The sequence below is a fragment of the Sporothrix schenckii genome, assembly GCF_000961545.1.
Source record: "Sporothrix schenckii 1099-18 chromosome Unknown Cont43, whole genome shotgun sequence".
Taxonomy (NCBI): domain Eukaryota; kingdom Fungi; phylum Ascomycota; class Sordariomycetes; order Ophiostomatales; family Ophiostomataceae; genus Sporothrix; species Sporothrix schenckii.
The window spans coordinates 1,865,509-1,882,318 of NW_015971144.1; the positions used below are offsets into that span (position 1 = coordinate 1,865,509).

Consider the following 16,810-nt stretch of genomic DNA (forward strand, 5'->3'; position numbering starts at 1 on the left):
AGCATAATGATGTGCAACTGCCCCATTACCACGGTTCGAGATTGTGCGTAGAATTTAACAGGGGCTCAAAGGAAGCACACCGACGGTGAGCCAGGCAGAGACGGAAGAACGGAAGAGTTGTGTGGGAAATATTCACATGTGAGATATTGAACGGAACCGTCGAGGCAACCAGGACTAGCGATATCTTGCAATGGGGAGTCAATCAAACCATAGTAGCTGGTCCGCAAAAGGGTCGGCTGCGAAAGGCACGCTTTGCTTAAACTTGCCCTAACGGCACGGGACGGAATGCCGGGCCGTGCCAAGTCCGGACTCTTCTTTGAGGAGCACCTCTCGTCCCAGATCTCATTCTCGGCAAGACCAAGACGGATACAGATTAAAATGTAATACTCCGTACTATTAATTTCGTATGTATGTGGAATTGATGCCCCGTATTAATCCGTATTTTTCTGTGGTCCAGCACTGAGAAATTCTCCGCGGTGGCTACCCTGGTGGGACTATTCTCGAAACTACTCACGGAGCATTCTTTGCTTCCCCATCTGCTCTACCAACCTATCGGCTTTTTGGCAGAGAGAGAAGGGGCGGCACCTTTTTGCTCGGCCGACTTGCACTTCCTACCAGTTTGACAAACAGTGGTGGGTGGGTCACAGGGGTGTTAGTTCCTCATGCTTGAACGAACTCGGGCGTGGTGGGACGGGGCAAGTGGGAGATGCCGGGGTGGACGGGGAGACCAGTGGGAGAGATTAAGCCGGACCAGCCAGCAAGCGAAAATAAGGGGGTCTCACCACACCTTTAAAACTTGCAATTACATGCTTTTTAGCAAGAACTATGAATAGTTTGCATATTGAACTGTCTGGGTAGTGCGGCGCAAATTCTGCTCCCTGTGGAAGATGTAACGTGCTTGACCTGCCAAGCTTGGGCCTGGCCAGAACAGGAGGCAAGAGTCCGCCAATTTCACGTAGTACGTGCTTTGGAAGACGAATGCGATCTTTGTTGCAACGGCCTTTTCTCTTTGCCGACAGACCAGATTCGGAGCTTCCCACGCGCAAGTCAAAGGCGGAGCTCACATCTTTCACCCTTGCGGGCGCATTTGGGCGCTTCCGGTTGCCGTTCCTTTACAGAATCAAGATTCCAGCATTTCTAGAAATTTGCCTGTCCACCCTCCTATTCTTCATTTCGCAACAGCTTTCTTCTGGCTCTCCGCCATGTCTGTCTATCGCTCGGCCGAGACCTGGGGGGCTGCTCTCCAGCGCCTCTTCAACCCCGAGCCTGTTGATCCGGCCACCGACACAGTTGAGGCCAAGGACGCTCGCATTCGCGAAGGCCTCCTCGACCTCTATATTCCGGGTACTTCGCATGTTACCATCGACGGATTCACCATGGACTTTGATGGCCTCATAGCCTCCGTAAACCGTGTTCGACGCTCGACCACCAATTCGGGCACGTTCGTGCGCTTTACTGTCCGTGATTACGTACGCGACCCGTCCGACACGACAAAATTTCGCTGCGTTTGGCGCATTGTTTGCGAAGATCCCCCTGACGGCCCTCCCGCAAAACGGCCTCTGCCGCCAGTCGTCGAGGTGCAGGTGCGCGGTACCTTGAGTGCGCCTGACGGTAAGGCTGTTGATATCCAAGCCCAATCGCAGACCATCTCAGAGTCTGACGACTCGTCTAGCTCCGACGATTGATGGTGGTGGCCGTGATCCCAGTTATGTTGGAAAGCGGCGGGTTTTATAATTTTATGAGAATCGAGTCAGATGTATACCTTTTTGGTGAGACCGCACAAGCAGGAAAACAAAGGGTGCAAAGTGTCATGTGATTCCACCTCATGTATAAGGGTTAGGAAAGAATACAGAACCTTGCTTTATGTCTGTACCCAAATACGCTGAGTTTTATTCATGATTGTGATGTTTTACGCCTCTCTTCATTCTTTCATTCCTTCAAGCTCCATCCGCCCCACGAGTACTGTTTCTTGCCGTTTGATTTTGTGCAGGTTGATATTCCCTCCTCCCCCTATCCTTTTACACCTACGAGACATACTATCCCAACAAGCGTTCAGGAACGACAAGCATGTATCGTAGAACAAAAACACAGAACAGTTAAAATAACACAAATCTAAGAAAATACTTCCCAATATACATGTAAAGAGGCGTGGCCGTACAAAATCCCGTGACAACTATCATCCGTCGAGGTCGCCTTGACTTGCACTACCCCCATCTATATTGTCACCTCCCCATTGTTTTCATTAAAGCATGGCTCCTAGGAGACTTGACTACGGCAATCGGTGCTGTTGCCGATCCTTCATTCAGATTGCCGACTCTCCATCCTAAACAGTCACAGACGATGACCGAGCATTGCGCCCGCCGGCCCCGCTAGTCATGGCTCGGCGACCGAATCCCTGGCCTGGCCGTACCAACGTGTATTTGGCAAATGCGCGTGCGAGCGCCTTCTTGCAGCTGACCTTCTGGCTACCGACAAAGCTTTCAATGGTCACGGCAATTGCACGGTCAATGTCCTGGGCTGTACAGTAATCCGAAAGTCGCATACGGCAGAACGCCTCTGAAATGCGAATAATTGCCTCAAGGTGGCGCACTGTAATTGGGTATGCACCCGTGGCAAGCGATTCGCGCCGCATGTCGGCAAATAGACGCGCAACTTTGTCTTCATCCATGTTGTAGAGCTTGGGCGAGCACCGCTCACGGGCATATAGGATGTACTTGCGGAGCAGATCCTGCGGGATCTGGTTGTCAGGTGTTTTGCTTACAGATGTAGACGAAGGTGAGCCTTGGGCAGTCTCCTGGGTCTGATCATCTTGGGACGTGTTCGCTTGCATGGAGTCAGGTTCAATTGCCGGATGGCTGCGGCTGTGCGAGTTAACAATGAACCGTGCGAGCCGCTCGTCCTCTTCCGGATCGACCGTGTCCCGCACGACGCATAAGATATCAAAACGCGACAAGATGGGTTCCGTCAGCTCCACGTTGGCCGCGAACGGGATGGTCGCGTTGTAGCGTGATCCGATAGGGTTGGCCGCCGCAATGATGCCACACCGCGCCTGCAGCGTCGTCACAATGCCGGCCTTCGAAATCGAGATTGTCTGCTGCTCCATCGCTTCATGGATCGACGTGCGGTCTTGGTCGTTCATCTTGTCAAACTCGTCGATCAAGCAAGTGCCTTTGTCTGCAAGCACCAGCGCACCTCCCTCGAGTGTCCACTCGCTTGTTAGCGGGTCGCGGCGCACACTCGCCGTAAGACCCACGGCACTCGCACCCTGGCCAGTCGCAAACACCGCACGGTGTGCTGTCTTTTCGACATACTTTAAAACTTGCGACTTTGCAGTACCAGGGTCGCCTAGCAGCAACACGTTGATGTCGCCGCGCACGTGATGGGCACCTTTACGGACTTTGGCTACGCCACCGAACAGCGACAATGCCACAGCCGTCTTGATGTCGTCGTGGCCATAAATGCTGGGCGCCATCGACTGCACGATCTTGTCCACAATTTGCGGGTCTCGTGCGAGCTTCCGGATTGCCTGCTCGTCGTCCTCAGTCATCCTGAACCCAGCAAGCTGGTCATGAGCCTTCACCACATTGTTGGCCTCGAGAATTGTGGCAAAAACGGGGAACCCGTTCCGGTTGTTAAGCTGGGCATCAAAGTTGTTGAGGTATGTGCCGGTTACTTCAATCTCCTCGCCAGGCTTCGCCCTGTCGATAAGGTCCCACAACAGAATGACTTCGCGGTGGCGAGGTAGGCGACCTGCCGGTACGGTACCGGGCGACTCCTGCAGCGTAAGCTTCTGGTAGTTGCGGTAGACCGTCTTCTCTGAGTTGAGGGTGAAGGGGCCACGCGACTGGCAACTTTGGCAGTAGTTGATTTTTACCTCAACATTGGCTTCCTGCTGAAAGGGCCCTAGAGTGACGCCGCACTTAGAGCAGTCGAATTTAACGTATTTTAGTTGCGGGAACACACCGCTGCGCCGAGTCACCACACCGCTCACACGAACCAGGCAGTTGAGGTGAGATTGGCGGAGTTGGCGAAGGGTATAGTGCACAGGTAGGTCGAAGATACGAACATGGATCTCCGAATGGATACGCTCGTAATCTGGGTAGTGAAGCAGAACTACATCCATGGCGACGTCGTCGAAGAGCTTGAGCATTTCTGTGGGAGCGTTGGCCAAAAAGTATGCGAGGATAGCCTTTGCCGAAGAAAGGTGATCGTATGACACCTCGAGCGACTCCGCATTGATCTCGCCAAGCGTTCGGATCCGGCTGCCGTACACCGACGAGCCACTCTCATCCGTGTACTCGGTCAAAAAGGCTTTGAACTCACGCTTGATCGTACGCTGCACTGCCGGCTGCGACACCCACTCAGTAAGGCTGGCTGCTTTCACGTCCTGAAGCGCCTCCAAAGAAAGCTCTTCATCCATGATGTCACCATCAAGCATTTCATCCGGGTCTTCGTCCATCCGGTGACGCCGCCGCCGAGGCTGCGCCGTCAAATCTATGTCACCGCCCTCGCCGTCGTCATCGTCATCTCCTGGCAAAAACGCCGCGGGCATGCCTTGCTGCTGGCGCCGTGCAACTTCGCGATCGCGACGGCTTAGCCGTGCTTCAAGCCGGCGACGGTCGCCCAAGTCCATGGTGTCGAAATCATTGTCGTCATCGAGGTCAATGCCCTCGTAGACATCGGTCTCATCCTTCTCGCGATAGTCACGCTCGAATCCTTCGCGGAAAAGGTCGACATCGTCCTCGGCCAACTCGTCGAGTTCATCAATGTCGTCCTGGATCTCAACATCTTCTTCGATATCATCGTTATTGTCGTCCTGTCCATGGACGATATCAAACCCGGGTGGCGATGATGGAATAGGGCTGGACGTAGCACCTGCGGACGACCCGCCGTCGTCCGCCGCGCCGCGAGAGCGTTTGCGGTTGAGCCGGGGCGCCGCACCGCGGTTCCCAGAAGCCATACTAGGGCGCAGTGGAGAACTGTACAGGCTGTTAGTTCCACGCAGCGACGTTTAGCAGAGTACTGGGCAAAGCTCGATTTCCCTTCTTACCTCATGGCGTGAGCGTCTACAGGGGGTGTCGTGATCCTATATGGTTGTCGAGTTTGTTGTGTTCTGTCGGCAAGTTATTTTGTCAAGTTGTCACAACAGGTGGCAGAGATGAGAAATTTGAAGAAACTGGAGGGCAACGAAAGATGAAGTTGATAAGAAATAGGTTTAGACGTGAAGCAGGGGAGTCACAAAGGTTGGCGACAAGAAGCCAAGTTAAAATGAGTGCGGGAGTTCAAACGCACGGGGTGCTCCCTGTGTCGCGTCTACCACGGTCCAAATTCGCGTCAAGGCGCGTAACTCCAAATGAACTAGTCCATTTAGAGCCAACGTGTAAAGGAGGTTTAAAGTGGTCGCATATGACCCACTAAAATTGTTGTCACCAATCCTGTTGGAGAAGGCGCAAACTTTTGAATTACATCAGCAGTTGCTTTCCTTGGTTCCCATAGGGGCTCCCAATAGGTGTACGGGCCCGTACAAACAACAAAAACGCGTGACGCGGGACACATGAAGACACTGAAGGCGAACCGGAAAATTGTCCAAGTAATTCACACAGTATCCAACATAACGTTTTGACTCCATTTCCGCCATTGCCTTCTGCTTGTTGAGATATTTCAAAGACAACCCCGTGGTTTTCTGCCAGAGCTGCGCCAACCGTCCTCGAGGATGGATTCACGATCGCGCCATGATGTCCAGTCAGCCGAAGATGGATTGCACACATCGACGGCACGTCGCCGGAGTTCATCGCATAGCTCACAAGCTTCGGATGACTCGCACACAGCACTGGAGTACGTTGTACCATTTCCCCGTTAATAAATTCGTCGGCACGCTACTTATCACATCTTCTCAGCTTCATCCGGTCGCAGATGCAACTTGAGGCCGATGCCCGTGAGGCTCTGCCTTATGTACGTTCTAGGCCACCTAGTCTTCCTGTGCACGTCGCTCCCACTAACGTTGCAGAGCATCGAAAATTGTACAAAGCCTCTTGGGCGTCTTCGCCAGGCGGTTTTTGCCTGTCTGACGTGCAACCCAGCACCCTCAACCTCAACCGATGATCGCCTTCAGTCCTACAACGGCGCGGCCGGTATCTGTTACGCCTGTTCCGTACAGTGCCATGGTGAACATAAGTTAGTTGAAATTTTCAACAAAAGAAATTTCACATGCGATTGCGGTACTACCCGGTTCCCTGTTACAAGCCCGTGCCGCCTTCGTTTTGATCCCAAAACAAATACCAAAGGTGTCGTGCACTCCGAGGAACCCGACAGAGGCAACAAGTACAATCAGAACTTTCGCAATCGCTTTTGTGGGTGTGCGTTGGATTATGACCCGTTCCAGCAAAGGGGTACTATGTTCCAGTGCCTGGGACTTGGCACGCATGATACTGGCGGCTGCGGTGAAGATTGGTGGCATCCTGGTTGCATCGTTGGTCTAGGGCTGAAGGAATCAGAAACGTACCAGGAGCGTGGGCCTGAGGTTTCTAAGGTTACGCACAAAGACGAAGAAGCACCTGCACGTGGAGTAACTGATTGTCTGCCAACCATCTCAGAGACTGTCGAGTACGACGAACATGTAACTGAAGCGGTTCACAGTTCTGGAGGCGCTAGAGCTGTTGAGGGTGATGGATGTGGCGATCGCGAAGAAGAGGGCGAAGACGATCCACCCATGCCGCCTGGGTTTCCGAACGAGGATGCTTTCGAAGGTTTTATCTGCTACAAATGCGTCGACGCATATCCTTGGATCAGACAGTACGCTGGATCGCCCGGCTTCTTACCAGCTGTACTATACCGAACCGAGCAAGACGTCTCGCCAGCACAAGCTCCAGGCCCATCTACGGAGGGCCTGGTGAAGCGTAAAGCCGACGACGATACTGAGACAGGTGCCAAGAGGTTTCGGACTGACGATAAAGCGGTCGCCGATGAAGACGCGTCGACCAACATTGAAAAAGACGAGACTGTATCAACTATGGAGCCAACTGTTCTGGCACCTGTTGTCCCAACTTGCAAGAAAGCAACCCTTCCACCTCCACCCAGTGGTCGATTCTCGTTGTTTTTCACAGAAGATTTTCGCGATCATTTATGTCGTTGCGCCAACTGCTTTCCTCTGTTAACTGCCCATCCCCAGCTGCTTGAGCAGGAGGAAACGTATGAGCCGCCAGTTTCTGACGACGGTGGTAGCAACGCGGAGGGTGTCGGCCCTGGAAGTGGGTCGCACGGAAGCGGTAGTCTCTACGAGCGCGGCGAAAGCGCGCTACGCAACGTTGACCGGGTGCGGGCAATTGAGGGTGTGATGGCATATAATCATCTCAAGGACAAGCTGAAGCCTTTCTTTCAACAATTTGCTGAGAGCGGACAGGCAATCTCAGCGGAAGATATCAAGTCCTACTTTGCAAAGCTGCGAGGTGACGAGCAGGCAATCCAGGAAGCTGGTGAAGGCGCTAGATCCGATGACAATTGGAGAGAACAGAGTGGATATTAGGTTAGGTAACGGAGCGGAGATAAAGCGAGGCAATTGTGGCACTGGATTGGCATGTTCGTGACGATGCCTTTAACCTTGGGCTGTATTAGGGTTTTGTATGGTGAGCAGAGTCGTTTAAAGTCTTGTTTAGATCAATATGTAGTACAATAGTGCTATTCAATTGCGCAGATTTTTTTTGGGGCGTTAATGGTTATGACACATAAAGCTACCAGATCGCTATCACCTGTGTGTGTCAATCGCACTATTTCGAGTGACGAGTCTAAATATACGGCAAACATAACAGACATATGATGGTGGGCAAAATGAACTGGTCGGTTGAGGGTCCGCTTGTCCGACTGCCCGCCTGGTTGCCCACCTACGGCTCACGTACACGCGAGCCGCTTGGCTGAGACGCCATGTCTGGGCTTATGTCCGTTCCTTGACCATGTGCTGATGCCACAGGGCTATCTCGTTGTATAGCAAGGATGCCACCCACGCGGCTGATGCTTGCCGGCGTTGGGGCTGATGAGGGTGCCTGTGGAACAGCGGGTAAGTGTGACGGCAGGTCGGTTTCAAGGTCGAGATCGTCGTCTAAGTCAAGGTCATCGTTGTCGTCATCGTCTTCTTCGCCATCAGTGTCGGCGCTCTGTTGGCCGTTCTTCCTAATATCGCCTCCCTGAGCCTCCGACGTAGCTGCCCGCGAAAGTACCATACTATCTAGGCTCAGACCATCGACGTCTCTACCATCTACGGGATCGCTGCTGGTTTCATTTCTGTGCCGACTGGTGTCAACATCTAAATCATCGAGACCCTCACCGATGTCGCCCGAACCTGGCGAGAGCGATGTCGGAGACAAGGCGGATGATAAAGCTGTTGCAGCGGCAAATCCTATTTGCTGCTCGTATTGCTGCTGCTGGTAGTGGAGGTTCTGCTGCTGCTGGTGTTGCTGCTGCTGATGTTGCTGGTGTTGGAGCTGCTGCTGTTGGTGTTGTAGCATTCGCTGTTGTTCTTCGACTGCTTTCTGCTCTATGTCGCGCAACCGCACTTTTTCCGTTGGGTCTATCAAATCATCATCGTCGCTCCAGTATGCAAGATCGTCGTCAGCCACGGTAGGCATCGCCATTCGCTTCCAAAAACGCAGCTCCTGACGGAGCGCCTTGTCCGTAACACGACGGTCCCATCTCGCCGGGTCTTCATCGAAGGACCGTCGGAAAGCTCGTAGACTAGCGTTGGCACGCCCGGCGCGCTCCTGCATCTGCCAGATTTGGTCACGTAAACGGCTGTTTTCGGCGCGGGCTTCGGCTAGCTGGTGCCGGTAGCTGCGGTGCCAGGCGGCAACGTCAGATACGTGCTTTTGCTTGTACTCGTGGAACTGTTTGAGCATCCCGGCGAGGACGTGCGCGTACTGGCCAAGGAGGGCGGCATTGGCGTCCTTGGCGTATTTAGCAGCATCGAGTGCCTCACTCAAGACAGAGATCGTGGCATCCATGTTGGACTCTTGACCTGGAACACAAGTAAGAAAGTGTTAGCATAGCAAACAAGTCCTGTCCTGTCTCATCCCCGCCCAATGACTGCTTGAGGACTGCATACCCTGCAGCTCTTCGCTTGCCCCTTCTATCAACGCCTCATTTCCGAGCTGTTGAGTGCGCGCACGGCTCCGCACACGTCCCACGCCAGTTACAACGTCATCTAGAACACGCTTGTTATCGGACAACTGTCGGCTAAGCTCCTCAACCATAGCGTGAATATAACTCAGCTCGGCCGTGTAGCCGGCAGGCGCTGGGAATCCGGATGCGGCGGCGGCCCCTGCCCCAGTCAAGGCGCCGGTGCCTGTGCCTTGTGCGTTGCCTGCGCCAAGGCCATTCATTGTGTGCGATTTAATTTCGTCGGTAAGTGTTATATCCTGTATACCAGGGTCGGCGCTGGGTAGAACTGTCGAGGTGTTGAGTCGAGGCGGGCTTTGTTGTCACGAGTATGTTTGGTTTATTTAGCTAAATTTCAACCTACGCGGTTTTACGAGAGAGTTGGTCAGTGCTCCCAGGTAAGCCACCAACTTGACGTTTAGCTGCTTTTGGCGCTAAAGGTTGTAATACAGAAAGAGAAAAAAGCACTGAAACGACACTCCTGAGAAAAGACCACAATGTCAAGTGGGGAATATATGCACAAGAAAAGGCCGCCCAAGAGGCCCATATGAAATAAGCTCTCGCTGTACAACTTACATATTATTGAATACCATCTTTGCATCTGATGGCTTTCAAAGTATGGCAGGTTGAGAACGTGTATTTTGTGAGCCCTGAATTTGCATCCGGTATGTCTTTAAACTTCATAATCGCACTACCTGTACCAGCCAACACACCCCGATGGGACGCCCATAATGCGCATTGGGCGCCTCCGTACGACAGAAGATGAAGATGATGCAGTGGTCGATCTTCACACATTACGACAGCAAGTTAAACAACCTGGGAAACGGCGACATCCGGTTTGGGCCGCGCTAGACACAGACGTCAACGGCGCCTAGTTGTATGCAGCTACGTTACCGAGGGCGGTATCCGCTGCCCTGTTGCTCTGTAATATCGGCCGCTTGCAGCGGCATAGAGCACGGAACTTAAGATGATCAAAGCCTTCACCGCTGTCGCGAACATATCACCCTGCTCGTTTTCAGGCGCAAAGGCCGGTTTCGTTAATACGATGTAATGTAAAGAAACTTTGCTGTGTCCTTGGTTCCCAAGGCTTAGGTTTGGTAGTTGTTCCATTCTAGTGTATTTAGCACGTGTCAAAGTGTCTAAAATTCGAGTGAATGTCGCAAATGACTCCAGAATACTCTGTAAAGATCCAACCATTGCAAACTGCTCTCTTGGATAAGGGCTATTATTAATATGTATAGCTTTTAAAATATTCACGCCAGCCAGTTGGAATTATTGTATTGGCTGGTCGTTGCACCTGACTATTATGGCTCACGTCCAGCTAGACACCGCGCTGGCCAAAGGAACAGGATTGACGTCTGACCAGATGAAGTGGTTATTTCCATTTAATCTACGAACATAGTTGAAGAGATTCCTATTTCCGTCGCGCAGGCTTGATACCTGGACACAGTCACTCTTCCTCAGCCATCTACGTGGTTGGCCAGCGGCAGCGACTTGGGGCAAGGATCCGACTTTTGTATTTTGCATTGCTGTACGACATACTCCGTAGTCCGTACGTCGTATCTTTGGCGTATGTGTATTCGTCGACCTTCACTGGTGGCGTTGACTGGCAACAGCTACTTCTGGCGGCCCGGAGCCACTTTGCACTAGCTGATACTCGCACACAGCATTGAGGAGTATTAATACCTTTGGTAAAGCCATGCTCTTCTATTCTTCGACCATTGCGCATAATTACAGTCCCAAATTGACGAAACTAATTCGGCGCCCGTCAAGTCATACAACACACCGTCCAGGCGAACACTCTTCAGTAATGCTCCGCAAACGAGTGAATTATGCTGTCCAGTCACTATTTTCTCTTGTCGTCTCTCTTCGTTCAAGTCGGGCATACCTTTCTTATAGATTGCCCAGTCAGATTCCAACACACTTGGCGCCTCGCCACACCTTGGAACACAAGGCACAGGCTAGGCTACCTCCGAGCCTCCGAAATCTGTGGTGGTTACGCGTTTCGCGTCCGCAGCAGAGAAAGTCGCCCCCCCTTTCCCCCCACCGACAATAACAAGATGGCTGGTCTGCTGGTGTTGTCAGTCGTTCAGCACTATAACTTGGCGGACCTGCAACTTGTTTTGGCCCTTCCAAGTCCCTCCCGGAGTGGCCCGGCCCAACTAAATTGGAGAATGAGGTACAGCCCAATGCCCCGCCCATGTTGCCATGAAACAGGCATATCCAAGGTACCAGGCCCTAGGAAGGCCAGCACAGCTCGCCCCGCGCCGCTGCTACACGGTCGCCTTTAGTTGGTCCTAGCCTAGCCAATCCCAGCCACAGCGCGAGTGGACGGAAAAGAGGGTAGGCACGGAAGTCCCGCTCTACCGTCATCGCCGTCGACGAACCAGCGAAACCCGCAAAGACCCAACGCACAACTTACAGAACGCATCGTAAACTCTGACAATCAAGACAAGCAACCAAAGTAAATACGACTAATTTATCCCCCTCCGCAGTCGGCTGAGATTGCGCCTTTGTCTCTTTATTGCTACATTATTTTGTCTCTCTGAACGAGCTATCTGAACGAGCTAGCGAATAGGACTCCGTCCACGTTTCGTCATCTTGCAACCTTTACATCATCCTTTTAATGCCCTCTCCTCGATCGCAAAGCTGACCTAAGTACCGGCGAATAGACAAAAAGCTGGCTGAGAGTATCTTCAAACGGAGCGCATTCTTCACTTCCTTTCGGGGGCCGCGAATCTTCTGATACGGCAGGAGAGGCATCTCCTGCTCGATCACTATCATACTAGCCGTCATGGACTCGAGTCTAAAACGAAAAGATACGACCAAGGGGCCGCCCCTTCGCATATTATCTCTTGGTATGTCTGCCTCTCTGGTATACGCTACCCCGGATCCCGGCCTTTCTAATCTCATTATTTTGTATTAGATGGTGGTGGTGTACGCGGTTACAGCATCTTCATCATCCTCCAAGAAATTATGCACCGGACGTTTGTCGAGATTGAGGGTCGCGCTCCCCACCGCAACGAGATCCCCAAGCCCGCCGACCATTTTGACTTAATTGTTGGCACCGGCACCGGCGGACTGATTGCCTTGATGCTTGGTCGCCTACGCCTTGATATCGAGACGTGCAAAGAACTCTATGTGCGCATGACACGTATGGTTTTCGAGACCGACAAGACCATCCTCGGCATCCCAACCCGTCCGACGCTATTCAAGGCATCACGCCTCGAAGACGCTATCAAAGAGGCTGTGCGCGAACATACCGTGGCCCTCAGTGAGGGTAAAGACTCGCTCTCCAGCATCGCCAGTCCCCTTACCGCAACCTCCGGCCGGCCCGCCAGTGGCGCTTCGTCTTCGTCTGCACCGCGGCGACACTCGAGCAATGCAAGTGTCGTAAGCTTCAGCGCGCGAAGCCCCGCCGCACAGATGGCCAGGCCATACCACTCCTCTAACCGTGGCGACCCAAACGCGCTACTTTATGACTCGAGGGAATTTCGCACAAAAACGTGAGTTGGCAGCATTATGGACTGGACTGACCACCCATTCTGTTTTGAACCGTACACAATTGGCTAAACGAGTTTCTCACAGGGTGGTCACTGCTATATACAAAGGCGCGCCACGAGGCGAAGAGCCCGTCATGCTGAGATCATACGACTCTAGGCGGGAGCCGGCCCCGGAATTTGACTGCCGTATTTGGGAGGCCGGTCGTGCAACTTGCGCCATTGGCCTTGCCTTCAAGCCCATTCAGATCGGCCAGTCCATGTTTCACGATGACGGTTCTGGCTCTTTTAACCCTTCACCCCATGCCCTTGATGAGGCTACCATCAACGAGTGGCCGGGCCGTGACGTCGGTGTTTTTGTCAGCGTTGGCACCGGCAAGCGTCCTCGTGGCAGTGACAACAACCCGATGTGGTATGATGGGTTTCTTGGCGAGTTCGCAGAAGCTCGCCGCCGTCTTATTTCCAAGATCGAAGGTTGTGAAAACATCCACGAATATATGCAGCAAGAGCACCTGTTGAGGCGCGGCGTCAACGTTGAAAACTACTACCGCCTAAATGTAGAGGTTGGTGTCGGCGAGTTTGGCATGAACGAATGGGGCCGCCTGGCTGAAATCAGCACCAACACAAAGCGATATTTATCACGAACTGCTGAACGCAACATGGTTCAGAGTGCTGCCGCCAAACTGGCCAAGATCAATCGTGCTAATGAGCGGCATAACCGACTTGCCGACGTGCCCGAGTCCATCCAAAAGTCACAAGGGCAGGCGCCTCTCCCTGCTGCAGAAGTGCTCGCTGTTGAACTGCCTGGCGATATGCCCACAGCATTTAGTACCGCAGCGCCAGGTACAGCAGCTTACTCCCCACGACAATCCTACGACTCCGGCATTGACCATCTGTCCGTACCTCACCAAAATGGCAGCCCATCACCCAGAAGCTCGTCTGACCGCTTTTCGTATAACGCCCCGCCATCTCCGCACCAGCATCCAGCCATCGCCGAAGTGCCCGACAGCTCCTCACTGTCCCAACCACCGCGCCAGAACGCTCTGCCACCGACCCTACCTCTTGCCAACAGTAGCGGGAGTGGACTGCAACACCCACAGCGGGGTGGCCGGACCGCTGCCGATGACGATCGCCTACTAGTATCGGCCCCGACACCTGAGCAATGGCGCAACGCGTCTAATCTAGCCGCTGCAGACTCTAGCTGGCACGTACAGACCCGACAATCTTACAATCAGCAACCACAGGAGTATCAACACCCTTCACAACCCCAAGCTCACTACCGTACACATCGCATAGAGCCACCGCCACTCCCACCCAAGACGCCGTTGCCAGAAGGCAACGGGCGCACGACCAGTAATAGCGGGCGCAGGCCGGACCCGCCACCGGCTCCCAGTAGTCCGTCCCCATTGACACCTTCATACACGACGCCGATGGGCGGCGCTCCCTACCCGATCGATGACGATGAAGCGCCACCTCCTCCGGTGAACAAGGCGAGGAAGCCCGAGTACCGGAGACGGTAGTGAGTCGGAAAGAGCATGAACTAAACGGAGCGATTTTGCACGGTCGGGGACGTTTATTTTATTTCTCAGAGCGTCGATACCCCTAGATGTAAAACTGTGTCCTTGTGCACTAAATACACCACAGCAAAGCTTTTATGTCTACTTTATACTTGGGGTGGTCTTTATACCGGAGTGAGAGACCAGTCGAGCAAAAAATTGTCCTGGATTATGTGGATAGGTTACGTACATCGTTGGCCATCCACCCCGATATCCCGACTAACGCCACGATATTTCACTACCTAAGGACCGTTCCACAAGCACCAAGTCGTTAAATAGCTATACCCAACCTAAACTCAAATCGTAGAGAAAATGAGAGGGGACATATCAAATGAGCTATGCCTAAGCCATGGACGAAATAAATAATACTATTGAAACGATTGCTGTGGCAATATGGTGCTTATGTCGTGAAGCGTTTTGGATTGAAAATATCGTCAGAATTGGGCGTCTCTTTCATCATGAGTGCACTATGCGTTCACCAGCTGTGATTTTCGCCGGAAAGTATTTCACGGCCTTGTGAGATCACGGTGAATGTGGCGGACTATCTTCAGGTCCACCTACTGGCTTTTGTGCATACCAGAAGTAGTACGTGAAATAGCGATGCACGCTGTTATCTTCCATAGCTCGTCGTGCCAGCGCAATGATTACTTCTCGCTCATTGGCAGGTATTCCAAGGGCAGCGAACGGTCGGCCAGCGACAGCACCCAAGATGTCGGCAACAGCCATCTTCTGGTACAGTCCGATGAGGCGAAGTGTTTTGTTTTTCGCCCAAACTCCAATGGGTACCTTTTTAGCAATGCACTGGATGTTGACGAAGCCAGCCTCGCGCAAAACAGGTTCCAACTCCCGTGCTAGCTTCACATTCATGCCAAACTTTGTGAAAGCTTGGTCGGCCAGCTGATAAACGTATTTGAGCGGGTCATCATCTGGCATTGTGTTATCGTCGCACATAACTTCACCCAGAAGTTCCTGCAGTTCAACCCAACCGCCGGGCTTCAAGCTTCTAGTTATAGTTAGCAGACACACAACTTTGTTGAGGAATAGAAGTTGAGCTCATCGTCGACGTACTTGTAGCAGTGCTTCATGATATTCGGTACGTCCCGAAGGATCATCACCATGAAGCGAAAGTGGGCTAGGTCAACATTGGTAGCTAGCCACTCGTTGGAGCAGTCATCCACAAGAAAGTCGACATTTGGCGGCACCCAAACGGGCTGAATTGGTGTCATGTCGATGCCACGGACATGTGCACTCGGGTATTGGTCGCCAACTGCAGGTCGTATTGTTAGTTATATCGAATATATAAACCGGCTGTCGGCTAAGCAAGACGTGCAACAGGGCTGCAAGGCACAATATCCTGAGAGCTTCTGCTCGTCGAGGATCTTACCTTCGATGGCCCAGATTCCTGGAGATGATTAGCTTTCGTTAATCTAGGCTGCTAGAATTGGCGCAATGGCTGCGATTTCTATGCTTGGTAGACTCACCAGTTCCTGTCCCGATATCAATAATTTCTTGGGGATTGTCGTCGACAGGAGCATAAAACAGCTTTCCATCCGTTAGCTCCATCATCATGGCGTGCTTCATGTCCTCGCGGCTTTGTTCCATGTCGTCGTCTGGTAACGGATAGCGGCTATTCTTGAAGTAATGGTAGCGTCGCCCATTCTCGAAGGTGTGCGCGTAGATGCTAGAGGTGGCACTGGTAGAGGCAAGCGAGTTGGAGGTTTCGTATCCTTCTACCGGATCGAATTCATCCTCATCGCCCGGTTGGCTAGCGGCCTCGATCACTGAGCTTGCCATCGATGGCGGCTGGCTGGGCACGTCAGTGTTGGCCGCAGCGGTTGCAGCGGGCGTGCTTCCACCCCCTGCCTCGTCCTCGCACATGGTCGTAGAGTTGTTGCACGGGATGCTCTCGAGGGATGATGTTCAGAAGGGCTCGAAGCGCCAGGCCGAGACTGTGCGGCCGTATGGCGACTAGTGAGGTTGAAGAAGTAGCAAGTAGTTTGATAGAAAGCGCGACGTTGTTGGCAGCCCGTCTGTTTGATGTTTTGGGCAAGGGAGAGCGCAAGTAGGATTTGCACAAGGAAGTTGGGACAACGTGAGGGAAGCGGGCGGGAAGGGATTGGGACATATGGAAATTGAAAGAGTGCGAGGGTGGGTGGCAGGCACACTTTTACGGATTACAGGAAACTGGTGCCAGACCAGATTTAGGGTGTGCGCTAGTTGCTGCCAGCCACGATCGTTGGTCTTTTAGCTTCAACAGCCGTGTGGAGGTTGGCGGGCAATAGGAAGAATGAGACAAGCCATGGGTTGAAGGGAGGCCAAAATCCGTGTCTATTAAAGAGGCTCCGGTTTACGGTTCATCTGTCTGGATCGTTTGTGATTGTGTTTTCACATACAACGACATATGCCGTACTTATTCGCAAGGGTCTTCGCAGGTTATCGCACTTTCCTGATACCGTCTCGAAATTTCAAGCAACTGCTGCACACTGCAATCCACAGCCATGGCCATCTGAATCCTGATCATAGGCGTGTATTGTACCGGGTATCTTGAATATCATGAACCTTCAAAACTTTACCTGATGTTGACGTTGTTTAGGACTAAATAAAGCCTAA

General features: G+C 52.7%; 6 protein-coding genes across 6 annotated transcripts; 3 read left to right on the forward strand and 3 right to left on the reverse strand.

Moving 5' to 3' along the window:
* Positions 1–1,202: 1,202 nt before the first annotated feature.
* SPSK_02807 (uncharacterized protein) lies at positions 1,203–1,685 on the forward strand (the record flags this gene model as incomplete). The annotated part of the gene is made up of 1 exon (XM_016729671.1): positions 1,203–1,685. The coding sequence occupies one exon, from the start codon at positions 1,203–1,205 to the stop codon at positions 1,683–1,685; it is 483 nt and encodes a 160-aa protein (XP_016589340.1).
* Positions 1,686–2,323: 638 nt separating this feature from the next.
* SPSK_02225 (minichromosome maintenance protein 2) lies at positions 2,324–5,055 on the reverse strand (the record flags this gene model as incomplete). The annotated part of the gene is made up of 2 exons (XM_016729098.1): positions 2,324–4,979; positions 5,051–5,055. 2 exons carry the CDS (start codon positions 5,053–5,055, stop codon positions 2,324–2,326), a joined length of 2,661 nt encoding a protein of 886 aa, XP_016589341.1.
* A 1,043-nt stretch (positions 5,056–6,098) lies between these two features.
* On the forward strand, positions 6,099–7,522 carry SPSK_02493 (E3 ubiquitin-protein ligase UBR7; the record flags this gene model as incomplete). Its single annotated transcript, XM_016729362.1, has 2 exons — positions 6,099–6,174; positions 6,285–7,522. The coding sequence occupies 2 exons, from the start codon at positions 6,099–6,101 to the stop codon at positions 7,520–7,522; spliced, it is 1,314 nt and encodes a 437-aa protein (XP_016589342.1).
* A 355-nt stretch (positions 7,523–7,877) lies between these two features.
* Positions 7,878–9,368, reverse strand: SPSK_02471 (uncharacterized protein; the record flags this gene model as incomplete). Its single annotated transcript, XM_016729340.1, has 2 exons — positions 7,878–9,004; positions 9,092–9,368. The coding sequence occupies 2 exons, from the start codon at positions 9,366–9,368 to the stop codon at positions 7,878–7,880; spliced, it is 1,404 nt and encodes a 467-aa protein (XP_016589343.1).
* Positions 9,369–11,938: 2,570 nt separating this feature from the next.
* SPSK_02286 (Patatin-like serine hydrolase) lies at positions 11,939–14,164 on the forward strand (the record flags this gene model as incomplete). Its single annotated transcript, XM_016729158.1, has 3 exons — positions 11,939–12,002; positions 12,071–12,650; positions 12,733–14,164. The coding sequence occupies 3 exons, from the start codon at positions 11,939–11,941 to the stop codon at positions 14,162–14,164; spliced, it is 2,076 nt and encodes a 691-aa protein (XP_016589344.1).
* Positions 14,165–14,722: 558 nt separating this feature from the next.
* SPSK_02525 (uncharacterized protein) lies at positions 14,723–16,078 on the reverse strand (the record flags this gene model as incomplete). The annotated part of the gene is made up of 4 exons (XM_016729394.1): positions 14,723–15,203; positions 15,227–15,467; positions 15,585–15,602; positions 15,682–16,078. The coding sequence occupies 4 exons, from the start codon at positions 16,076–16,078 to the stop codon at positions 14,723–14,725; spliced, it is 1,137 nt and encodes a 378-aa protein (XP_016589345.1).
* Between the last annotated feature and the right edge of the window lie 732 nt (positions 16,079–16,810).